General features: G+C 40.7%; 1 protein-coding gene across 1 annotated transcript in view; it reads left to right on the top strand.

Annotated features, from left to right (window-relative positions):
- Nucleotides 1–24030, top strand: part of FERMT2 (fermitin family member 2) — a 61511-nt gene extending 37481 nt beyond the window's left edge. The window contains exons 5-18 of the mRNA XM_021706514.1: nucleotides 3232–3264; nucleotides 3589–3814; nucleotides 3923–4025; nucleotides 6483–6590; nucleotides 10306–10440; nucleotides 11176–11225; nucleotides 12730–12854; nucleotides 16142–16248; nucleotides 17104–17325; nucleotides 19605–19628; nucleotides 20157–20177; nucleotides 20856–20980; nucleotides 21285–21426; nucleotides 22755–24030. Coding sequence (XP_021562189.1) covers nucleotides 3232–3264; nucleotides 3589–3814; nucleotides 3923–4025; nucleotides 6483–6590; nucleotides 10306–10440; nucleotides 11176–11225; nucleotides 12730–12854; nucleotides 16142–16248; nucleotides 17104–17325; nucleotides 19605–19628; nucleotides 20157–20177; nucleotides 20856–20980; nucleotides 21285–21426; nucleotides 22755–22928 — 1595 coding nt within the window. The 3' untranslated portion in view covers nucleotides 22929–24030. The remainder of the gene's footprint in view (nucleotides 1–3231; nucleotides 3265–3588; nucleotides 3815–3922; nucleotides 4026–6482; nucleotides 6591–10305; nucleotides 10441–11175; nucleotides 11226–12729; nucleotides 12855–16141; nucleotides 16249–17103; nucleotides 17326–19604; nucleotides 19629–20156; nucleotides 20178–20855; nucleotides 20981–21284; nucleotides 21427–22754) is intronic.
- Nucleotides 24031–24536: the final 506 nt, after the last annotated feature.

The following is a 24536-nucleotide window of genomic DNA, read 5'->3' as shown; positions in this document are numbered from 1 at the left end:
TAAAAATAAATAAATAAATAAATGTGTGTGTGTGTGTGTGTGTGTGTGTGTGTGTGTTTGTGTGTGTGTATGTATGTATGTATATAGATATATATATGGTGTGTGTGTATGTATATCTGTATGTATATAGATATAGAGAGAGAGCAACAGTCTTAGGAGCTAGTCAGTTACATGGGGTTTTAAATGCCTGTAGTAGTTGGACTCAGACTGTAGTGCTTTTGAACTCTTTATTAAGTCATCTTTCCATGTTGCTCAAATTTTCTTGCTGACTCAATCTGCTACTTCAGCATGCTCTTTATTCGTCCTCTACTTCATATGTTTTAAACCAGGGGGTCAGGAAAACAAGCTAGTTGGGATTGTCTGCACTGAGACTAAAAAATGTAAATACCCATGCCTTCTGACCCAACAATGCTGCTAGAATTGGGAAATAACCACACAGGTGTTCACTGAAAAATTGTTTGTAATGGTGACATTAGTAACAAAATTCTAAGCTTACTAAATAGGTGCACCCCCACTGGGGAGGGCTTAAATCAGGCACAGTCCACAGAGGCTGTGTGCACAGTAGCAGCCACACTGGCTGGCTTATCGCCTGACTCTGCACCTTAGACCTTGGAAATGTTTTTTAACCTTGTTTTGCCTCAGTTTCCTCCTCTAAAATGAAAATAATAGTCATTGGGAACACCAGTTGAGTTATCGTCATGTAGTGCCCAAATAGGAACACTGGAGTGATAAAGTATGACGTGAAGAACGTACAAGCTAGAGGAAGTTGAGAGGGAGAAGGTTCGGGTAGATGGCAGATTCTATTAAATGTGTGATTTAGGGGAAACATGTTTTCTATATTAGAAACTTTATAAAGAAAATTGCTGCTTCTATCGTCACTCAATTTTGAATAGTTCATCATATTAGGAACAAACTTTCAGTATTCTGACATTCTCAGTTAAAATATTTACTTGATCAATCTTTGAAATAAACAATGATAAGATTTTGCCTAGAAGTTAATTTTTTTCACACTTTATTTGCGTGCGTATGCTTTATAGCAGGATTATTATTTGCCCATCTGAACTGGAGTAATATTTTCAGCTCTTTCAATAAGTGAGGGAACCCAGGTAATCCTTTCACAAAGGTGTCATACAGCTGTAGGTTGGATAAGTACTCGTCTAGTTTAAAGTTTCATCTTTCAAACAAAGCCCGGGTACTTACTATACTGTGTTTTTTAAACACTAAGAAAGGAGTATTCACTACTTTGCTTTGTGTTCAAGGGTAACAATGTTCAGATTGTATAGATTTTTTTAGTATTAACATTAGAAGATCTCATTTCAGAGACATAAAATCAGGTAGCCTGTGGCTAGCGGGAGATCACATTTTTAGTTTTAAAAAAATTGTTTACTTTGCCTTTTCTTTCTAGACTAGGTCATGACAACGACAAAAGTCTCTAGCTTTATCACCACTTTTTCACAGGTAATTGATTGTCCTGGCTCGGGGGGAAAGTTAAAGGGAGGAAAGGAAAGATACTCCTCAGCATATTAAATTAGGGAATGGAAAAGCCATTTTCTTTTCATCATCTCTTTTTTTTTTTTTTTGAGTTGGAGTCTCACTCTGTCGCCCAGACTGGAGTGCAGTGACTGCTCCCGTCTACCGCAGCCCCGACCTGCTGGGCTCCGGCGATCCTTCCGCCTCAGCCTTCCGAGTAGCCGGAATTACAGGCATGCGCTACCACGCCCGGCTGATTTTTTTTGATTTATTGTAGAGATGAGGTCTCGCCAAGTTGCCCAGCCAGGTCTCAAATCCGCGGGTTCAGGCAATCCACTCACCTCGGCCTCCCAAAGTGCTGGGATTACAGGCTGAGCCACCGAGCCCGGCCTTTTCATCATCTCTTAACAATGTTATACCTGTTACACATTTTCTTTTTAAAAATTATGACTACAGGACGAAATATTTGAGTTTCGACTTGGAGGGAAGCTACTTCTATTTAATGTCATTATGAACTTTTAAAAATGTCTTAAATCTGGCCGGGAACAGTGGCTCACATCTGTAATCCCAACACTTTGGGAGCCCAAGGCAGGTGGATTGCTTGTGCCCAGGGAGTTCATGATCAGCCTGGCCCCTCATCTTTGAAAAAGATTTTTTGAAATAGCCAGGCGTAGTGGTGCGCCTGTAGTCCCAGCTACTCGGGAGGCTAAGGTGGGAGGATCACTTGAACCCAGGAGTTTGAGACTGCAGTGAGCCATGATCATGCCACTGCACTCCAGCCTGGGTGACAGACAGAGTGAGACCCTTATTCAAAAATAAATTAATTAATTAAATAAAATATTTTAGGTCTAATCTCAATTTTTATAGCTTAGATGAAGAAAGTTATATCATCATTTGATTAATTTTTTTTTTTTTTTTGAATTGAAGTCTCACTCGGTTGCCCAGACTGGAGTGCAGTGGCCGTTCCCGGCCACCGCAGCCTCGCCTGCTGGGCTCCAGCGACCCTTCCGCTTCAGCTTTCCGAGTAGCCGGAATTACAGGCGTGCGCTACCACGCCCAGCTGATTTTTTAAAATTTATTGTATAGATGAGGTCTCGCTGCCCAGGTGGGTCTCGAACCTGTGGGCTCAGGCAATCCACTCACCTCAGCCTCCCAAAGGCGCAGGATTACAGGCTGAGCCATCGAGCCCGGCTTCATTTGATTAATTTTTTAAAAATGTATTTATGTAGCCTCTACTACATGCCTAGCCCTATAATATTGAGACATCAGTAGATAAGGCAATGTCCTTGCCTTCAGAGGTTTAACTATAAAATGCATCTTTGTTAGCCTCTTTCTAGGGCAACTGTTTACCTTTTTGCCTTAATGCATTATTTGTAAATTTGTTGAAATCAGTTTAGTTATTCACTGAGAAAACATTGATATAAAATTGTTCTGTGTATGAGAATATATTTAATGACATTGCGTTATTAAACAGGGCATGGAACTCAAATGGTGGCTGATGCCACAGGTGTGTTCGTCACACAGCACTTGACTAGAATGCAGCTTCGTTATTTTCAGTTGGACAGTAAATGTGTTTTAGTTAGGATGTAGCTTGCGAGGTCCTTTCCTGTGAAATTCACTTGAGATATGTACTTGAATTTATGGTTCACAATTAGGAAAAACTTGTTTTTCCTTTTTCCTGTGTTCTTTTCATTCCTTTGTTCCTGCCCTCTGTCGTCTTCTTCCTTTACCTTCTGAATTCCTTTCTTTCCTTTCCTGTAGGCACTGATGTTCTTTACATCGGCCCTGTGAAAGGTGAGCCTTGCCGCAGGTTAAACACAGAATGTGTTTGTCTGCTTTTGCGAGATCCTTATTTTCCAGTTCTCTTGAGCTGATTTTTTTCTCCAGAATTTTTGCACACTTAATTGTTTTCTTAAGGCTTTGTATTACATGTGCTTGATGTTGTACAAGTGAAATTAATTACACATGTTTTCAAGAGAGGTAAAATAATATACTAAGCTTTTCTTTCAGAATGAAACTTGTGTTTCGCAATGTGCTTTATATCATGGTGTGTGTTATTGTTGAAAACTAAGATTCTGTACCTCATACTTACTACCTGCTTTTCACATTACCTATTAGGAAGTATATATTCAAGCCCAGGACTTTATAGTAAAACAATGACCCCCACTTACGACGCTCACGATGGAAGCCCCTTGTCGCCAACTTCTGCTTGGTTTGGTGACAGTGCTCTGTCCGAAGGCAATCCTGGTATACTTGCTGTCAGTCAACCAATCACATCACCAGAAATCCTGGCAAAAATGTTCAAGCCTCAAGCCCTTCTTGACAAAGCAAAAATCAACCAAGGGTAAGTTTCAAGATGCAGGTGAAGTTAAGTTCCGTCATCCAGCTGGAGGTAGAAAGGGCTCGCTCACTCCATCTCGCTTTGTCCCACTGCCCCTGTTCCTCTGTCCAGATGGCTCGATTCCTCGAGGTCTCTCATGGAGCAAGACGTGAAGGAAAACGAGGCCCTGCTGCTCCGATTCAAGTACTACAGCTTTTTTGATTTGAATCCAAAGGTACCAAGGATCTAGAGGGATGGCTTTTGCCTCTTGTGTGGGGGGTTTTTTAGTTTGTTTGTTTTGCTTTTTTGCTTGTTTTCTGTTCATCTGGATATTTGTTTTTTGGAAGTTGGTGGGGTCAGGAATCACTTATGTATAGAGTAAGTCTTGAGTAATATTAAAAACCCAGACCTAAGCCAGGCTCGGTGGCTCAGCCTGTAATCCCGCGCCTTTGGGAGGCTGAGGTGAGTGGATTGCCTGAGCCTGCGGGTTCGAGACCCACCTGGGCAACTTGGCAAGACCTCATCTCTACAATAAATAAAAAAAAAAATCAGCCGGGCGTGGTAGCGCACGCCTGTAGTTCCCGCTACTTGGAAGGCTGAGGCAGAAGGATCGCCGGAGCCCAGCAGGTGGAGGCTGCAGTGGCCGGGAGCATGCCACTGCCCTCCAGTCTGGGCCATGGAGTGAGACTGCAACTCAAAAAAAAAAAAAGACCCAGACCTTTAGGCAAAGGTGTTTGTATTTCACATAAATCTGTCGTTTTAGTAGGTTGAAAGCATAACTAAACCCCCGTTTTGTTGTTGTTGAGATAGTTACATTTTTGGTTGATTTGTAGTTTATTTTATTTTCCAAAGTTTTCAAGCAAAGTTTATTAGAGAAAAGAAAGGAAAACATGAAGAGCTGGCATGGGTGAAAGAAACTGCTGATTTGTATTTTAAAGGTACTAGTTCGGTACTACAGAATTGATAGATGGGTTTTTTGTTTGTTTTTTTGCTTATTTGTTTGTTTGTTTTAAATTGGCCCTCCCTTCATCTATCCTGTAAGCAAAAGAAAGGTTTCGGAAAGATTGCCACTTCAGTTACTTTTAGATTACTAATTGTACACCAACAAATCTTCAAAAATAAAAATTTTTTAAGTCTACATTTTTTCTCATATAACAGAAGAACATTGTTGTTTTTACTAGGATTGGTATTATCCATGCTACTCTAGTACTTTGGTTTTCTGGTAAGATTTAACTTTGCTATAAAATTCTGGATTCCAACCCCGTCCCCCCGGAAAATACTTGGTATACAAGTTTGGGTTGGATTTTTCATTCATCCTGGGGAAGAGCCTTTTTTAAAAAGGCTACCTTCTCATCCTTTTCATGTTTATAGTCTAGATTTAATGTGTATACTCATCATCTTTTATTATGTGCTTAAGTTATTTTTACAACAGTAAATGCATATACTAGAACGATAAATTTTTTTATTCATTTTCAGGCAACATCATATCTACTTTGAGTAAAACCAAAGCTATTTTGGGAATAGTTACATTTGGGAGAGGAGGGGAGGGGAGGGGAGGGGAGAGGAAGGGAGGGAAGATGTATTTTGTTAACATTGTAAAGTACAGATTGAAAATCCAGAATGCTCCAAAATTGAAATTTTTGAATACCAACATGATTAAAGGAAATGCTCATTTCGAATTAGGGATACTCAGCCAGTATAATGCAAGTATTCAAAAATTTGTAAAAATTCTAAATTCAAAACAAGATCTCAAGCATTTTGGATAAGGGATACTCAACCTGTAGTATTGTTGAGGCATTACTATTGATTTTCATTAATATAATTAAATGGATAATCTGATAACATGTAATTAAATCTATTTTCAACAAGTGTATATGTGTCCTCTATTTGGCATACTTTAAGTATGGTTTCCAAAGAACTGCCACTTTATCTGGGTGTGCTTCTCTACAGTGAACAAGACACTCTCCAAAATAGTTAATGTTCTTTTTTTTTTTTTTTGAGTTGGAGTCTCACTCTGGCGCCCAGACTGGAGTGCAGTGGCCACTCCCGGCCACCGCAGCCTCGACCTCCGGCGATCCTTCCGCCTCAGCCTTCCAAGTAGCAGGAATTACAAGCATGCGCTACCATGCCCCGTTGATTTTTAGATTTATTGTAGAGATGAGGTCTCCCCGCCCAGGCGGGTCTCCAACCCATGGCCTCAGGCAATCCACTCACCTCAGCCTCCCAAAAGCACAGGATTGCAGGCTGAGCCACCGAGCCCAGCTGTTAATGTTCATTTTGAGGACTCTTTAGTGTGGCAAGTTATAGTAACCCAGTAGTTCTCCCTTCCTGTGATATCAGCAAGTTAGAGTTTCTGTGTTGAAAGCTGTAGGATCTAGTAGTTATTTCCCTGGGAAATAATACACAGAATCTGTTTTTAATATTGAAAACTTGGTGATCTTCTGTCATATTTTGGTGTTGTTTTTTAATGGACTATTAAATATGTAGATAGATCTATGTAGGGGCATATAGGTACCCTATGGGTAGTTTTCTTTCTTATAATTGAGTATTGGATAGTAAATAAAAATCCCAGAAAAAAAAAAGTATGTTAAATTTATCTTGCCAAGCTTTAAAATTAAGTGAATATTCACAGTTTCAAATTTCTCAGTGTCAAAGGTGATGTATTTCAAAAGAACTGTTTCTTTCGCTGCAGTATGATGCAATCAGAATCAATCAACTTTATGAGCAGGCTAAATGGGCTATCCTCCTAGAAGAAATTGAGTGTACCGAAGAAGAAATGATGATGTTTGCAGCCTTACAGGTAGTTGAAAGATCTGTTAAAGGGAACTTGGGGAAAGGGGAGGGGATTATTTTTAAACAGTGAAGTGGCATAAGAATTAATTCCAGTAGCACCTGATAGACAGTTTTTGTTTTTGTTTTTTGCCATGCAGAAAGTGAATAGACACTCAAGAAAGCAAAATAAATGCATTAGTTCATTTTAGTTTAATTTTTTTTAACTTATCTAAGAGTTCAGTGGTATACTTCATAGTTACTTTTCTGTATTTTGTGGGGGGAAGAATTACCCTTCTACCCCCAAGTGTACACTAGCTTAAAGCTATTCCATTTTCCCTTGGAAAGAAGATATATATTAGAAATCAAATTTCTGAGAATCTTATCTGAAGCTCACCTGCATGATTTCATAAAACAGCTGGGAGTGATAAGACACACTATAAAACAGGCTTTGACAAAATAATATCATTTTAGGTAATAAGATTTTAAGAGATCAGTGAAACTAAACGAAAATGTTTTTAGAATGATAGATAATTCTTCAGAAATCGACAGCTGACATTTTCCTTGGATTAAACCACTGTTTTTCCATATGAGGTTCTTGTACACCACCTGCTTCAGAATTATAGCAGGGCTTATTTAAAAAATTAATTAGTCACTTTATTACTGATATACCCTCTAGTGAAATAGCTTTAGGGTGGCATTCACAAATCCGCATTCTTACAGGTACTGAGGTCTGATGGCCACCAGATAATTCATCTTTCTTAAAATTCAGATTCTTGAGTAAGGCTTTGGCAAGTGTTCTCAGATTACGATGGGATTCTGGTTTCACCTAATGTCCTGATCAAGCTGCGTTCTTTAAGAACACAAGTACAGGAAGCAAAATTGACATTCAGTTATGAAGAGCTTTCACTGTAAGAATGCTGTCAGTCTTCAAGTATTTCTTTCAGTGCTTCCAGAAAAGTTTCCAATTACAACTGAAAAAGTTGCCATTAGAGAGCAGGAACAACTAATTTCTCCTTAGTTTATATGATGAAAAGGAGTCAAAAAGAAGCACAGGCAAGGAACATTACAGATGACAGACGGATCAGTCATTTTCTTTTCTTTTCTTTTTTTTTTTTTGAGTTGGAGTCTCACTCTGTCACCCAGACTAGAGTGCAATGGCTGCTCCTGGCCAGTGCAGCCTCGACCTGCTGGGCTCCGGCTATCCTTCCGCCTCAGCCTTCCAAGTAGCTGGAACTACAGGTGTGCGCTACCACGCCTGGCTGATTTTTTGATTTATTGTAGAGATGAGGTCTCGCCAAGTTGCCCAGGCGGGTCTCGAACCCGCGGGCTCAGACAGTTCACTCACCTCGGCCTCCCAAGGTGCGGGATTACAGGCTGAACCACCGAGCCCTGCCCGGTCAGTTATTTTCTAGAGACTTGCTTAGTCAACTTGTTACAAATCCTATGTTGTGTTTCTGGATGATTCAGACTCGCTGAAGAATTTCCTGAGTTTAATTCTGCAACAGTGTATTGGGAGTCCCCTCAATTGGTTATGGCTTTCTACCTGTAACTTTCTCAGTTTGTATTCAGGATCATAATTGTCTAGCAAAAGTTTTGCCAATGACAAAACAATAACACCTGTAAAATACATGTGTAAAAGACAGATTTTGTTGTATAGTATTGCTTACTCTTATTTTAAAATGATGTACAGTTGTTGTTTTTAAACCCAACAGATGCATAGAGTCCCTGGCACATAGCAGGTGCTTAAAAAGTATTTGTGGGATGATTACTCTCAGTTGTGTATTCACAGAAGTGTAATTATTCGGCAGCCCGGTCCTCCATGTGGATATGTTACACTGTATAATGTATACTTGGACCTAAATGCTTTAAAAACAATGTTACTAACTTATCTACCCTCCTGTTTATCCACAGCTTCTTGTTTTGAATTACTTTGTTTCATTTTACTATTCTAAATTTATTTTACGCAAGGATCCAGATGCCCCCCAAAAGAAGATACTTCAGAGTCTAGGCTGTCTCTCAGTGTACAGTAGGCATTCAGTCGCAGTGCAGTAGCAATACCCACAGACTGTGGATTTTAGTTCATGGAAACTGAATGGCCTCGAAGCATAGCCCTCCTGGACCATTTTAGAATCTAGATTTAATGAGAGCATTTTTGAGTACAGATCTCCTGAGCTGTTGGAAGTCTTATCAGAGAATGACCATAAAACTGTAAGAAGCCGTCCAGTACCAGAATAAGGAAACTTTCACAGGATGGTGAGGAGTACCTAGTATTTTTTTTTTCCAGGCTATATCCTGAAGTGTCGTCTTTTGGGGGCGTCTGGATCCTTGTGAAAAATAAGTTTAGTAAAAAGAAACAAAGTAATTCAAAGCAAGAAGCTGTGGATAAACAGGAAAGTAGATAAGCCAGTAGCATTGTTTTTAAAGCATTTAGGTCCAAGTAGACACTATAAAGTGTAACATACCCTGTGTGCCTTTGAAAGCAAAGCTGGATTTTATGACAGGTCCTATTTACAGCCAGGATTTCTCCAGTGTGACTCATGAGGACCTTTTGCCTCAGAATCACCTAAGACACTGAGTTAAAAATATAGATTTCAGGCTAACCTCAGATTTCCTGGATCAGGATCTCTGGGTGATCCTAGGGTCCTGTACTTTTAACCAACTCTTCACCTGATTCATAATATGCTCAGACAGTTGGGACCACTGCTTGAGGGCCTCAGCCTTGACCTCATTTTCCATAATTTATGGGTATGGAAGTCTCTGTCACCATAAGGATCTCATATCAACACAAGTAAAGTTATAGCCAGAGACTATTCATTTCTAATTCATTAAATCTTAAAACTGAGAGAAACATCGGTAAGTGGCCTCCGATTAGCTCTTTAAATGTTCCCATGGATAGACTGTGTTAAGTGAATGAATATTTCAGAAACTGGGAGTGCTACTTGTTACTTTGAAAGGTAACTGATTAAGATTTAAAGGTTCTGCTGACCTCTGTATAAAACCTCCCTAAGGCTTAACATCAAGGTCCAGTAGATTGATTATTCATATTTGTTTTAAGTCACTTACCCAAGTGTATTTAAAAATCAGTGACTAGTGATTCTCTATACCCAGAGATTTTCCTTTCTACATATAGGAGTAGTTACCACTACTCACTGCTCTCTGTCTCTCTACATACACACACATGCGTGCGTATATGTTGTGTGTTCATGTGTGTACACGCATATAAATATAATCCCTCCTTCTAACTGAGGATATAGAGCATTGAATTGGGGGGTGGTTAGCGTTCAACATAATGGTGATAACTTTGTCCTTCTAGGTGATAGTAGTATTGTTAGGTGTTTAGTGTTAAACCGTTTCTACAAAGGACCTTATGTATATTCTACACATTCATTCAACACTCGTGGCTCACAGACCCTGTCCTAGACACAGAAGAGACTGTGATGAAAGAAAGTCAAAAATCTCCGCACATGTGAGTCATAGTGGGGACCAGCTAACTCTCTAAGTCTTAGGGCCCCAAACTATGAATTCCCTTGTGTGTGTCCAGAGGTCCTACTTCTTTTGGTTAAATATTTATTAGTGGGTTTAGGATATTGATTTCCAGTGCCATGCCCTTTGTTTTCCTGTCGTTCAGTTCCTGGACCCTTTTCAAATTAGGTGATGAGGAAGCGTTCAACGTACATTCAGATAGTAATTTTTTTTAGAATTTGATGGTTATGTTTTTCACTTAAACATAATTCTGGTTTCAGTATCATATCAATAAGCTGTCAATCATGACGTCAGAGAATCATTTGAACAACAGTGACAAAGAAGTTGATGAAGTTGATGCTGCCCTTTCAGACCTGGAGATTACTTTGGAAGGGGGTAAAACATCAACAATTTTGGTAAGGTGAATCTTTTTACCTACTAATTTAGTTTGAGTTGATGCATGCCATTTTGTGGGTTTAGGTTCTCACAAAGTATTCGGGGAGGTAGAGAGAAATATATATATAATGCTTTAGAGAAGTCAGATGTTGATTTTCCAGGAACTTTTTTAAAAGTAATATTGTACTAGTCTCTAATGCTTCTGACACAATAAGATAGATCTTCTGATGCTCTGTACATTCTTTAACAAATGGTGGGGAAATATTTCTGTAGAGGAAAACTTGATTTCAAGTCGTAGCAATACACCATTTAGTGATCTGCACATTTGAAACATTACAAAAAGAGAAAAATAGATCTCAGGAAATTTTTTAAATGCTAAGTTTGATTTTAAAGCATAGGCACTCATTATTGCTGAAGAAACATGTCTCATGACTCTTATTTACAAGTTTACATGCAGCTACAAGCAATTTCAGCTGTATTAGAAGTAACATATTCTTGTGGGTTACATAAATTGCCATTTTGATCAAAATTTTGTTAACTTTTTATGCTATTTGAAAATGTGTTTGTACCAAGAAGATTAGGTATGGTCCATGAGACCATGTAATATGATGTGTTTTTTATAGCTTTATAGTCTGTATTTTATGTAATTTGGTTTATTAGATAAGCTGGTTCTTGATATCAAATACCAAACATTAGAAAGAATTTCAAATTAAAAAAAATAATAATAAGATAAAATGATTTAACTCTCTCCCTAGGGTGACATTACTTCCATTCCTGAACTTGCTGACTATATTAAAGTTTTCAAGTAAGTACAAAAAGGAGAAGGATTTCAGACACCAGTGAATAAGTGTCAGTTTTACAGTCGTGTGTTCACATTATTGAAACTAACTGTAAGTTTGACTGGCATATGCATCCGTAAAGGGATTTACCCTTAGGTGAACACTAAATTACAATGAGAGAAAATAGCCTCCTCTACCACATTAAAATCACAGTGCTCATTCTTTCATCTGGTAAACATTTTTCTTAAGAAAAGAGAAGGATTGTGAGGCCTGGCTTGTATCGTGTAGATGCTGAGACACAGTAAGACAGTGGGCCTCTGTTGAAAGCGTATGCTGACCTGTTATGCCAGTGGTTATGTCCTTGCTTGGAGTCCTAGATCCTGGGAATTCTGTTGGTTTGCTCATGGAACACTCTATATACAATACCTAGATTTTTAGACATTCAATCCAGCCATATTCAACAGAATCAAAAGAGCTGAACATTCAGGCATAGGAGGGAAAGGGACAGGAGGTGACGTGGGATAGACTGTTTTCCACTATAAGACACAAAACTGCTGCTGGGAGCGGTGACTCACACCTGTCATCCCAGCACTTTGGGAGACTGAGGTGAGAGGATTGCCTGAACCCACGGGTTCAAGTCCAGCCTGGGCAACTTGACGAGACTTTGTCTCTACAATAAATCAAAAAACTAGCCGGGTGTGGTGGCACGTGCCTGTGGTTCCAGCAGCTTGGGAAGGCTGAGGTGGGAAGATCGCCTGAGCCCAGCAGGTCAATATAAAACTGTTGTAGAAGAAATCCTTTACTATAGTTGCACATATGACAGCTCAGGATATGTAACATTCTGAGACCAGGGCAGGATTTCAGGTGCCGCTGCCTGCCTTGTCCCTTTCACACCTTTGCCGTGAACCTGCACCTGTCCCTGTGCACTCCCCCCAGGGCTGCTCTGCCATCTTCTGTGTTTGACAGTGGAGTGGCAGGCAGACGTCACCACTGGGATCTGTCCCTGGGAGAGAGAAGCACATCCTTGCTCTCAGCCGGGTAAACTTGCCTCTGTTCACAGGGCTCCACGGCGGCCCCCAGACTCCCAGGAACTGCAGGTTGTTTGAGACCTGGGAGTCTTCCAACTGTTGGCATTTACTTCTTTCCTGTCCTTTCCACGTAACCGGCTAGTGACAGACGAGATGGCTGCAGCTGGGAAGACTGGAACGGGGGCCTTACTGTCTTCCCCTTCTCCCTGCTTGCTGTGTCATCATCTCCCGGAGTGGACTGAGAAGGGAGAGGCACATCCCATAACAGCCACGTTGACTATAAGACACTGGCGGGGGGAACTGTGTGAAACTTGGCCTCAGACTTTTAACGGCGTGAAACTTTGCTCCTAAAACATAGCGCTCATCAAGTTATTTGAAAGCGGGGCCACCCCCTGAGGTCCCTTCCCACTGTGGGAGCTTTTCTGTCCCCTCAGTAAATCCTACTTTCAAAAGAAAAAGTTATTTGAAAGTGGTTTTTCTCTTAATTCTATTTGATACACAGGCCAAAGAAGCTGACTCTGAAAGGTTACAAGCAATACTGGTGTACCTTCAAAGACACGTCTATTTCCTGCTATAAGAGCAAAGAAGAATCCAGCGGCACACCAGCCCACCAGATGAACCTCAGAGGTGAGGAGGCCCTGACGGTTGGTGTTGCTGGGAGTCACTTGCTGGCATAAAAAAGGGTTTTAGCAGTTACTGTATCCCTTCGGGTACTTTTTAGATGTCTAGCTGTTTCCTTACATAGTTCTTTTCCGTTTTCAGTATCTAATTCCATGTGACTGTTTTGTTGTGATCTCTTTGTGCAACCTGCCTTAAGGCATGATTCTGCTTTTCTGCCTGTCGAGTAAGCGGAGGGTGTCTCCTGATCCTCAGCACGAAGGACACTTGGGATTCCCTGACTCTACAGGGCTGCCTCCCAGCCTGTTTTGGATCCAGCCTCATTTTCAGCCGGGTTGTGGTCCTCCTGGGCTCTCCTGGTCCTTCCTTCCTCTGCAGTAGCCTGTGGTTGTTCCTCACGGTCCCTGAGGACAAGCTGGTCTCACTTGGGGTCCTCAGCCTTTTGCTTTCCCTGGCTTGCTAGTGGGTGGCTGACACCTTCAGGGTTTAGCCAAGTGTTCCCCCTGCCCCAACACCTCTTTCTTACATGTTTTGTCTTCTTTGCTGTCACCCTGGCTCCTGAGGCAGCCCCACAATATCGCTGAGGCTCCCAGCTAACAGCTTGAAGCTCATTGGTTTCCGCTTGTCTTCTCAAATCCAAGGCCGTCTCAGAGCTAGGGCCTGGCGTTTGGGTCTCGTGTTTCCTCTCCCTTGTGCTGTCTGGCAGGCTTGCTTCCTGTAGCCTGGGCTAAGGCAGGTCGAGGGCTCGGCTCCTGGCTTTGCTGGGGTTTTTTTTTTTTGTTATCGTTTGTGAGCTCCAGCTTCATGTCCTGTGTTTGTGGCTCCTGTTGGTTTCTCACACGGCTCCTTCGTTTTACGGCACCCCGGTTCAGGCAGTAGGCGACTATCCTCTCCAGGTTGGTCTGGTTCTTCTGCAGGTGGAGGACATTCTGCTACTGCTCACTGTGGTTTCTTGCAGAACCTTGAGCTGATCTGGCAGGGAGTTGATGAGCCTCTCGCTTGTGGTGATGGATGCTCTCTAAAATGACCTGGTTCGCTTCGTGTTAGATACCACTTCCTCCAGAAGGCGGTGTCCCCTGAGAACTGCCCTCCCGTGAGCTCACGCCCTCAGCACCTGGTGTGCTGATGGAAGCATGACAGGAGAAAGAAGGAAACTTGGTGTCTGGGGGCGGGGGAGGATGGCAGTGATGGAGCAAGGTTCCTGGTCTGGTCCATGAACTCAGTCTGCCTGGGTGGGAAAGCCAAGGAGGGAAGGCCTATTCCCCAGTTGGGAAGCAACGGCAGCTGGGTGATCTTGTGATAAAGAGGCAGTGGGAAACCCAGGGACCTCACTTCCAATGGCTTTATCTTGAAGAGAGGCGAGGAGAAGTGAGCAGCATTGTGGGCTATCTGGGGAGACTGGAAGTGGACAAAGTTGAAAGTGTCCATAGAAACACTGGGATTGCAGGTGTAAAGGGCCAAGTCGAGGTCAGGAACCATGAAATCTCTCTGGCTTAGTTCTGTGATTTTTTTTTTTCCACCATGCTTCTTCCCCTCCCGCAGTGTGAAGCAGCCATAACATAGGCAAGTAAAAAATAGATGGGTTGGCTAAGGTTAAGGTTTTGCTGAGTAATGTATAATGGAAGAGTGAGTGTAGAGCTGGGTTGGCAAGAAGGAAGAGGTGAATACATATTGCTGATGGGAGAAAGTGGAGGGGTCGAAGGTCAATGTCCCTCAGAGAGAGTTCATTGAGAGTTGGGATTGGAGACTGTTGGCACTTAACCTTTCAGAGGTGTACTAATTGGGTAACTGACAAAGTCCAGTGTGTTGCCATGGAATGAATGTCTGAGATGTAGCTCAAGGTAGGCCTCTGTGTCTACACCAGTACCTGAATTACCACTCACTTTGTCTCTCCCTTTTCGGTTTCCTGGTATTTTAGAAGAAATCTAATTACCATGGGATTGTATGCTATAAATCTTCTTGAGTTATTATTATTTTGCTTAACCTCATTCCAAATGGCCAGAGATCTCTTGAATTATTAATATTTGTGGGCCAGGCTCGGTGGCTCAGCCTGTAATCCCGCGCCTTTGGGAGGCCGAGGTGAGTGAATTGCCTGAACCTGCAGGTTCGAGACCCGCCTGGGCAACTTGATGAGACCTCATCTCTATAATAAATCAAAAAAAAATTAGCTTGGCGTGGTAGCGCGTGCCTATAGTTCCACCTCCTTGGAAGGCTGAGGCTGAAGGATCGCCGGAGCCCAGCAAGTCGAGGCTGCAGTGGCTGGGGCGGCCACTGCACTCCAGTCTGGGCGACTGAGTGAGACTCCAACTCAAAATAATAATAATAATAATAATATTTATGTAAAAGATTGTGTCTCTTCAAAATCTTTAACTTTGCAGGTTAAATAGATGGCCACACACCTTTCTCAACATTTCTAAAGGCTTATATAAAAGGAGTTATAGAAGAAGCTGCTTAAATGTAGCAAATATTTTTAAAAGAAAAGAGGGGGAGGAAAATCTGCCAAATTCATGGTAGAACTTGCTTCTGGAGAGGAGGACCTCTACTTTATCTAAAGTGTTCTTTTCTTTAGCACTTAACACATTTATGTGGAGGAAAAAAATGACAGTTTCAGCATTTGTTCTTTCTGGATATAGAGGTGTTCATTATCTTATTCGTTGTACTGTGCCAAGAGGAGTTAGAAACACAAGCCCTACTAACAATTTAACACTTTCCTAATAGAGCCTACTGGATGATCTTAAGGCACTGAAGGTGACGTGCATAACTCTTAGGAAACTTTGACATGTACATTCTCATATTTATATTTAAAGAATTCCTATGAGGTAGAGTTCAAGGTCAGGAAATAGGGACCTAGAGATGTTAAATATACTTATTGGCCCATAATTGTTAAGTGGCAAAGAAAGGCCAGAGCCCAAGTCTGTCTGACTGCAGAGCTCTTCTCCACTGTATTATACAGTTACTATTTGTTTATGCCAGCCGATATTCCATTTTCTATCACCTAGCTCGATATATCTGTAAAGCCCTCAGCTAATGCCTAAGTGTTGATTATGATTACATGGATTCTTATAACCCATACATATTATGTGTTCCTGAAAACTTGCCTATAAAGCTAAATTCTGAATACCAGTCATTTTCTCACCAACTTCCCAAGTATATGTTACTTCTGTAGCAGATGGGTTCAAAAAATACTGTGGTGAAATTCAATGTTAAGATGCCACAAAATGAGAGCTGCTTGCATTGGCGTGGCATTTCTTAAAAGTAAGTTTAATTATTTTAATAATTAATTTTTTAAATTACAGGATGTGAAGTTACACCAGATGTAAACATTTCAGGCCAAAAATTTAACATTAAACTCCTGATTCCAGTTGCAGAGGGCATGAATGAAATCTGGCTTCGTTGTGACAATGTAAGTTTTTCGATTGAAAGTACACCCCGGTTTTCTTTGATTTGTAAATGATTTGACCCGTCATCCTTAATATTTTAAACTCAAAGACCTACGCCATCAGCAGTCCCCAGTCTTTTTGACATCGGGGACCAGTCTCGTGGAGGTGATTTCCCCTACACCAGGGACAGGAGGGATGGTTTGGGGATGATTCAAAAGCATAACATTTACTGTGCACTTTATTTCTATTATTACTACATTGCAATATATGATGAAATTGTTATAGAATTCACCATTAAAAAAAGAGGCACAGGTGGAAGTGGTCACTGAAATAATGGGTGGGCCACACATAGACTGAAATAAGTGTCGGATTGTGACAAAGCCTGCCCCAGATGTAGCTGTACAATTGATTGAAGTACATCAACTCACTGAGAGTGTTTTGATATGAGTCTACAGGCCATGGATTTATGATGGTCTTTGTGCAGTCAGACCTCACTGCTCATGTTAATCTGTATTTGCAGCCGCTCCCCAGCGCCAGCATCACCGTCTCAGCTCCACCTCACGTCATTGGGCATTAGATTCTCATAAGGAGCCACAATCTACATCCCGCGTATGTGCAGTTCACAATAGGGTTCCCGTTCCTATGCAAATCGAATGTCATTGCTGATCTACAGGAGGTGGAGCTCAGGTGGTGGTGCAAGTGATGGGAGCAGCTGTAAACATAAATGAAGCTTCTTTGCTCAGTCGCCCGCCACTCACTGCCCTGCTGTGCGGCCCAGTTTCTAACAGGCCACGAACAGTACTGGTCTGTGGGTTGAGGGTTGAGAAACCCCTGCCCCACATGATCCATTTCATGCATCAAGATTTTTTTTTTAACAGGAAAAACAGTATGCACACTGGATGGCAGCCTGCAGATTAGCCTCCAAAGGCAAGACCATGGCCGACAGTTCTTACAACTCAGAAGTTCAGAATATTCTTTCTTTTCTGAAGATGCAGCATTTAAATCCTGATCCTCAGTTAATACCAGAGCAGATCACAACTGACATAAATCCTGAATGTTTGGTGTCTCCTCGCTATCTGAAAAAGTACAAAAACAAGCAGGTACTTGATTCATTTTACTTCATCTACTGTTTCATGCTGGTTTCTAGAATTTTGTACCATATGCTTTAAAATTAGATTCCCTTCTTAAACAAGACTCAATTGGTAGTCTTAATTTTGTATCAAGTGGTTAGAATATAAAATACAGGTCAAGTATCCCTAATCTGAAAATATGAAACTTTCGTACTAGCAGTGATTCAAAGGGCGTAATCACTGGAGCATTTTGAATTTCAAATTTTAAAAATTCTTTTTTTTTTTTTTTGAATTGGAGTCTCACTCGGTCGCCCAGACTGGAGTACTGTGGCTGCTCCCGGCCACCGCAGCCTCGACCTGCTGGGCTCCGGCAATCTTTTCGCCTCAGCTTTCCGAATAGCTGGAATTACAGGTGCGCACTACCATGCCCAGCTAATTTTTTGTAGATATGAGGTCTCGCCTGCCCAGGCGGGTCTCGAACCCGTGGGCTCAGGCAATTCACTCACCTCAGCCTCCCAAAGGCACGGGATTACAGGCTGAGCCACCGAGCCCGGCTTAAAACTTCATCTTTAAATGAGGCAGATAGTGAGGCAGAATAGTTGAGAACATATTTATTCTGAACAACCTGAAGAAAATGTTGTGTTAAATGTTTTTTAAAACATTTCAGGGAATTGAACACATTCTTAATGCTTTGTGTTCCTTAATTTATTTCAGTTTATTCCTTATATAATTAAGTAAATGTGATATAAAGCTCAGCCAGCATTTTCCAACAAAATCTTTAATACCTGTTCTTGTTGTTAAAATTGACTTTTACAGCTTTGGAAAGAAATTCTACGAGGATAAAAACAGTATTCATTTTAACAGTGTCTTTTCTTAACATTAACAGTCACAACAATCAGAACCTAACCAAAATTTTGCACATGGCTACAAAGTTTGGTAAACTTTCATTGAAATCTGCTCTTGTCCACTGTTTAGAATTCCTTTCCTGGAAATTAGTACCATAAAAGGCTTGCTATTTAGGAAAATAGTTCTTCAGTACAACATAAAAGTCCTTTACAGGGGAGTCTCACTCAGGATGGCCCCGGTATTCTCCACACCACACATCATGCCTTAGAAGGAAAAGGCTTCTGATTGTGGATGGGGAAGGGTGATCTTTAAAGATTTTGTTTTTATCTAAGTTTTGCTTTTATCTTTGTAGGACACACTTTAAAAGACCCAGTGAAATACCCAGACCGCTCCTTAATTTCTGAGACTTTAAACGTCACATTTATCGTATGAGTCTGAAAGCATTTAACTGGAAATGTCGAGATGTTTTCATCACAAAGTGTTTAAGTTCCTGCGGTTGTGCAAGCCTAAAAGTTGTTTGTCCCTGGTCAGATGGGGTGGGAGGAGTAAGGAATGGAGGAAGCACAGCGGGAGCCTTGGGGAATGTGGCCTGTAGGTCAGAAAGGGAAAGTGAAGCGCATGCTCATTGCATTTTTCATTCTTAGTTATTTCGCGTTAAAATCACATGTAAAGAATCTTGTTTCTAAAAGTGAATTCGTTTGCTTTCAAAGGCCATCAGTCATTTTAAATTTTAGCGACGTTATCGTTTCACTGGAAGGTTTGAGGATTGCCAGACATGGGCTCACTGTCCACGCGAATGGGAGCGTTTTCTCAGAAGCTCTAAAATGATGGCTTTCTGTCCCCAGTTCTGGGCTAGAAATTATCCACCGAAAACTCTTGAGGGAGAGGCTGTGTTTCACTCATCACAGGAGGGCACCGCGCGTGTGGTCCATGTGAAAGGGCCTTCTGGTCTCCCACCTTGGCATCTTACCAAATGCACGTTATTTTTCACCCTCCCTTCTCTCGCTAGACTTATAGTTGTTCCCAGGAGGCAGGGGCTGCTTGCTACTGTCCTTGAACCTAGTAAGGGCTGATACCAAGACACTCTGTTGCTGCGGTGTGTCAGGCACTGTGCTGGTCACTGGACAGAGAGTGCTCAGTACAGCTGAATCCAGCACCTTCTGTTGTCTGCAGGAAGATGGGCAGGCTGCGGGGCCATTCATCCCTGCCAGGCAGGGCACTGGGACTTTTCAGTATCACCTTGGTCATATTTAATCTGCTTTAATTCCCCACAAGTATACACGTTTACCAAACTTGCTGGGGATGTTTTTAAATAAACATGATCCTCAAACTGGATTTTTACGTTTTAAAGAAAAGCATTATTCTATGTGTTTATTTGTGTTCATTGAAACTGAAGCGACTAATAATGTTTACAGCCTCCATTCCTAGTGTAGCGTACGGCATTTCTTTATTTTCCCTTCCAGGAAAAAGGATGCAAAAAACAGATGGTAATTGAGAGGTTTGCTTTTTTTGTGTTTAAAAAAAAAGGGCAGCAGTACAGGCACTGCACTCACCTGATGCTTTCGACTTCTTACTTCTGAAAAGCAGTGCATGATGGATCATAGTCTCTGACTGAATCTGAGAAGACCTCAAAGGCTTTTGGATATTAATTTTTATTTTGCTACTAAAGTAGTTAGCTTTACCCTAACCAGTAAGAACTGGTCTGTGATGGGGGAAGGAGGTATTTGCTCTTTTTATTTTCTCCCTACAATTATCTACCCTTAATTTTTAGTAGCATTTAACATTCTAAAATAACGTGAAGTGTTTCTCAGTGTTCTAAATGGAAATGCTGCTTCCTCATTTTCATTCTTGCATTTACTTTGCTTGGTTTCCAACTAAGTAATTTTTTGCATGGTTTTGGCTGGAAGTTTGGTTTGCAGGTTACCGCAACTTTTTCTTTGCTTCATTGCCATTTTTCTGATTGCCTTTTTTTTTCTTTCCGCTTCCTTTTTCTTTCCTCGCATTGCCATCTGCAGCCAGGCTATATAAGAGATTTGGTAAGTTCTCCACATTTACCAAAAAAAAGAATAATTAAATTAAAAAGTTAAAATTCATAGCTACAACCTTCCCTCATGAATTTTACCCCCGGTGGTGAAATTTAAATAAAAAGATAACTTTTCTAATGATTCCCTTAGAATTAAGAAAAATATATATATTATGGTGATTTCAAGTCCCTTAAAGCTGCTGACAAATATTCCTGCTAGAAACTTGCATTCCAGTTCCTCATTCTGGTCATATATGTTGGTGCCAAATTTAATTTAAACATGTGTATTTGTGGATTAGAATATGCTGTTTTATAATGGCAGGACCCTGAGTGTGCACTTGGAATATGTCTCAAGTGTGTCAGTTATATAATCCTAATAATACCTTTTGTTTCTTGACACATGGAAATTGAAAGTAAGAAGAAATATATTTTATTTCTAAAAGTATTTAAATATTATTAAAATTTATACATTATTAAAATTCTCAAATTTGTATACTTTCTCAAATAATGTATAATTTTATACATTATTAAAATTTTTAAATGGAACTTTAGATGCTTTCTAATTTTAACTCTTGCAATATATGATTTTGGGGTGAGGAGTTGCATAATTCAGTCTTCTGGTCTTTTTTGTTTTGATTCTACCATGAAAGAATATCATCTAATGGTAAAGGTGATGTTTAATCATGTTTAGATAACAGCAAGAATCTTGGAGGCCCATCAGAATGTAGCTCAAATGAGTCTCATTGAAGCCAAGATGAGATTTATTCAAGCTTGGCAGTCCTTACCTGAATTTGGCATCACACACTTCATTGCAAGGTCAGTGGTTCTACCAAGCCTCTATGCATAAACCTTGGTCTGTGCATTTTTGCCTAATCTGCCTCATGTAATTAGAAATTAAACATTTGAAGCATACCTTTGTAGACCAATCAACTTGTTTTATAGCAAAATTCAAAGAATGTTAGAATGTGTTTTCTAAACATTTAATTTTTACATTAAAGATTCAACATACTTGCATTTGTTTTATTCGTAAGAAAATAGCACCCTTTTTTTAGGATTAGAGAACACATATCTTGAAAAACAGACCAACATGTTATGTGTTCGTGTTTTAAAATGTTTACAGGTTCCAAGGGGGCAAAAAGGAAGAACTCATTGGAGTTGCATACAACAGACTCATCAGGATGGATGCAAACACAGGAGATGCAATTAAAACATGGCGTTTTAGCAACATGAAACAGTGGAATGTGAACTGGGAAATCAAAATGGTAAGCTAGTAATACTGTTACTAGAATACAGGCCTGCCTGCTAAAAATTAGTAAGTTGAGAATAAGAGGGCCTGTACATTCTGAAGGCGATTTGTTGTACCACTACCTCTTGAAGGACAGACTGTGGGTGGTGGTTCATTTCTCGTTTAAACTTGCCTGTTTCATGACTAGCCCAGTTATTCAGATTATAAGGACATAGTAATTTGTTTAGGATATCGCCTGATCTTTTCTAACATTGTCTTTCTATCATGGATAAAGCCCTCCTACTCAGAATAACAGCTACTATTTGTGAATGCCTGCTCTGTGCCAGGTATGATACCAGATGTTTACATTCGTACCCTGTCTCTAAAGCTGGTCACAGCCCTCTGAGGTAGATAGATGACCTGTATTTTACAAATGAAGACCATCATTGTCCATGACCACATACCCAGGGAGTAACAGAACCAGTTCAAGCTCAGGTTCTTGGGGCTTAAAAACATGGCACATGTACCACTAGAGCATGTTGCCCCCAACCTTGGAGTACATGAATAACGTTTAAAGTAAACAGAGGCCAGGCACAGTGGCTCATGCCTGTAATCCCCGCCAGCGTTTTGTGAGGTCGAGATGGGAGGATTGCTTGAGCCCAGGAGTTCAAGACCAGCCTAGGAAATCTAGTGAGACCTCGTCTGTACAAAGAACTTAAAAATTAGCCAGACGTGGTGGGGCACACCTATAGTCCCAGCTCCCCAGAAGACTGAGGTGGCAGGATCGCTTGAGCCCAGGAGGTTGAGACTGCAGTAACTGTGATCGTGCCACTTTACTCCAGCCTGGGGACAGGGTGAGACCCCCAACCAATAAAAAGATAAAGTCACAGAATATTTTACTAATGAGGCATTTCGTCTAAGATATTTTGTGTCTAAGCTTTGTTGTCGATTCTTATCTTCATAGAGTCTCATATTTCTGAAATAGTCAAATATACCTAAAAGTTAGATATCTAAAGCCAATATGAAATAAAACACAGGAAGCAGTTTTCCTCCAGGACTTGAAGAGAGACATTGTCATTAATTAAGTCACCAGAGACCATCTGGGAACTGAATGACCTAAAACCTTTGCCTTCAGTCTTTCCAGAGCAGGAGAGGCCAAGTAAGGGTGGTGGGGGAAGGGCTGGTGAATATCGCTTCCTCTCTCGAACTGAAAGGCATTATTACTCGCGGAGATTTTCAAAAGAGTAATCATTTGAGGATCAGCAGGTGTTCCGCGAAGGGACAGATGTTAACAGTAGCTTTGCTGGGATGCAGCCACCTGGCATTTGACTGGGACAGTGCTAATAGTTGTCTGTCTTTGTCCAGGTCACCGTCGAGTTTGCAGATGAAGTGCGATTATCCTTCATTTGTACGGAAGTTGATTGTAAAGTGGTCCATGAATTCATTGGTGGCTACATATTTCTCTCCACACGTGCAAAAGACCAAAATGAGAGTTTAGATGAAGAAATGTTCTACAAACTTACCAGTGGTTGGGTGTGAATAGAAATCTTGTATATTGAAGCTCCACGGCCATAACAATATTTAACTGTAAAAGCTGTTGTTTGTTATATGCTGCTTAATAAAGTAAGCTTGAAATGTATCATTTTATCATGAAAACTTGTTTGCCTTACCAGACCAGTTAACATGTGCACTAAACAAGCACGACTATTAGCCTGCTCTCGTGACACAAAGAAGGGACGGTGGAATCTGGCATGTGTTCCTTAGGGCCATGAATTGAAAACTGAAATCGTGGGCAAATCAGGAACAAGCTGACTCTGGCTTGAGCTAGCCAAACTGTAAGAAACAAGCCATCCGCTTTAAAGCTATCCAGGGCTTAACCTATATGAAGTCTATTTATCATGTCTAATGCATGTGTTTTAATGTATGTTTAATTTGATGTCATGTTTTAAAATACCCTACTTCAGTAGCCATTTTATTCCTTCTTCCCACCCCCAATAAATCAGGCCTACAAAAGATGCCTGATATTTAATAATGTCATTGTTTGATCTTGAAGGAAAATTCTATTAGTCCGTTATGCTTGGTTTGTTTTTGTTCTCGAATAAGCATGTCTGTATATTGTCTTGTGTTTTTATTTTTACACCATATTGTATTACAACACTTTAGTATTCACCAGCATATTCACTGTCTGCCTAAAATATGCAACTCTTGCATTACAATATGAAGTAAAGGTCTATGAAGTATGCATTTTGTGTAACTAATGTACAAACACAAATTTTATAAAATTGTACAGTTTTTTTTAAAACTACTCACCACTAGCAAGTGGCTTAAATGTAGCATCTTTGCATTAATTAAATGCTTTTAAAAGATATAATTAATATGCAGTTTTAATATCTGCTAAATTAAAGATGACTTCATTATGGTCATGATTTGCCACAATGTCCTTAACTCTAATGCCTGGACTGGCCATGTTCTAGTCTGTTGCGCTGTTACAATCCGTATTGGTGCTAGTCAGAGAATTCCTAGCTCACGCAGCCCAGGAGGATGCCAGGGAGGGTGGATTACCAGTATTGTCCAATAACCCATGGTTTAGAGACTGTATAAATGCATTTTATTTTAAATAAAAGCAAAACTTTTATTTAATGTTCCTGTTCGTACGTCTCATTTTTAATATTTACATAGCATTCATTTTGTAGACAAGAACTTGTACCTTGTGCAGATGCTCTGCCTGCGTGTTGTGCTACGAGAACAACTCTGGTAGGTGTTCCAGAGTGGCCCTGGAGAGACTTTGTCTCTAAGATTGATTGTTTCACCTAAATGGAGAACCCCTCATTTTTCCTAATACTTAAAAATGAGTATACAGTATCTTGGTGTTAGGAATGTAGTTATTAACAAAAGTTGGCTAGGGCAGGTTTTGTTTTAAACAGCAAGATGATTTGTGACTTAAAAGCACAACACATGAATCTCCTCCCACAGTTCCCACTGTCATCATTCAGGCTCAGATTTCCAGTCCTTCACCTCTTGCCCTTAACCAGGCCGATTCCTGCTGATGTTTCCCTCACACAGCCTTGCACCTCTCTTGTCATTGCTGTCCCCATCACCCAAATTCAGTTTTTCGTCCTGTGCCCGCTGTGGTGCGGCACCCTCTTA

Source organism: Carlito syrichta, unplaced genomic scaffold (genome assembly GCF_000164805.1).
Source record: "Carlito syrichta isolate Samal-C Ts95f unplaced genomic scaffold, Tarsius_syrichta-2.0.1 Scaffold315704, whole genome shotgun sequence".
NCBI lineage: Eukaryota > Metazoa > Chordata > Mammalia > Primates > Tarsiidae > Carlito > Carlito syrichta.
The sequence above is the reverse complement of the archived record's forward strand: the minus strand, read 5'-3'. Positions and strand labels throughout refer to the sequence as shown.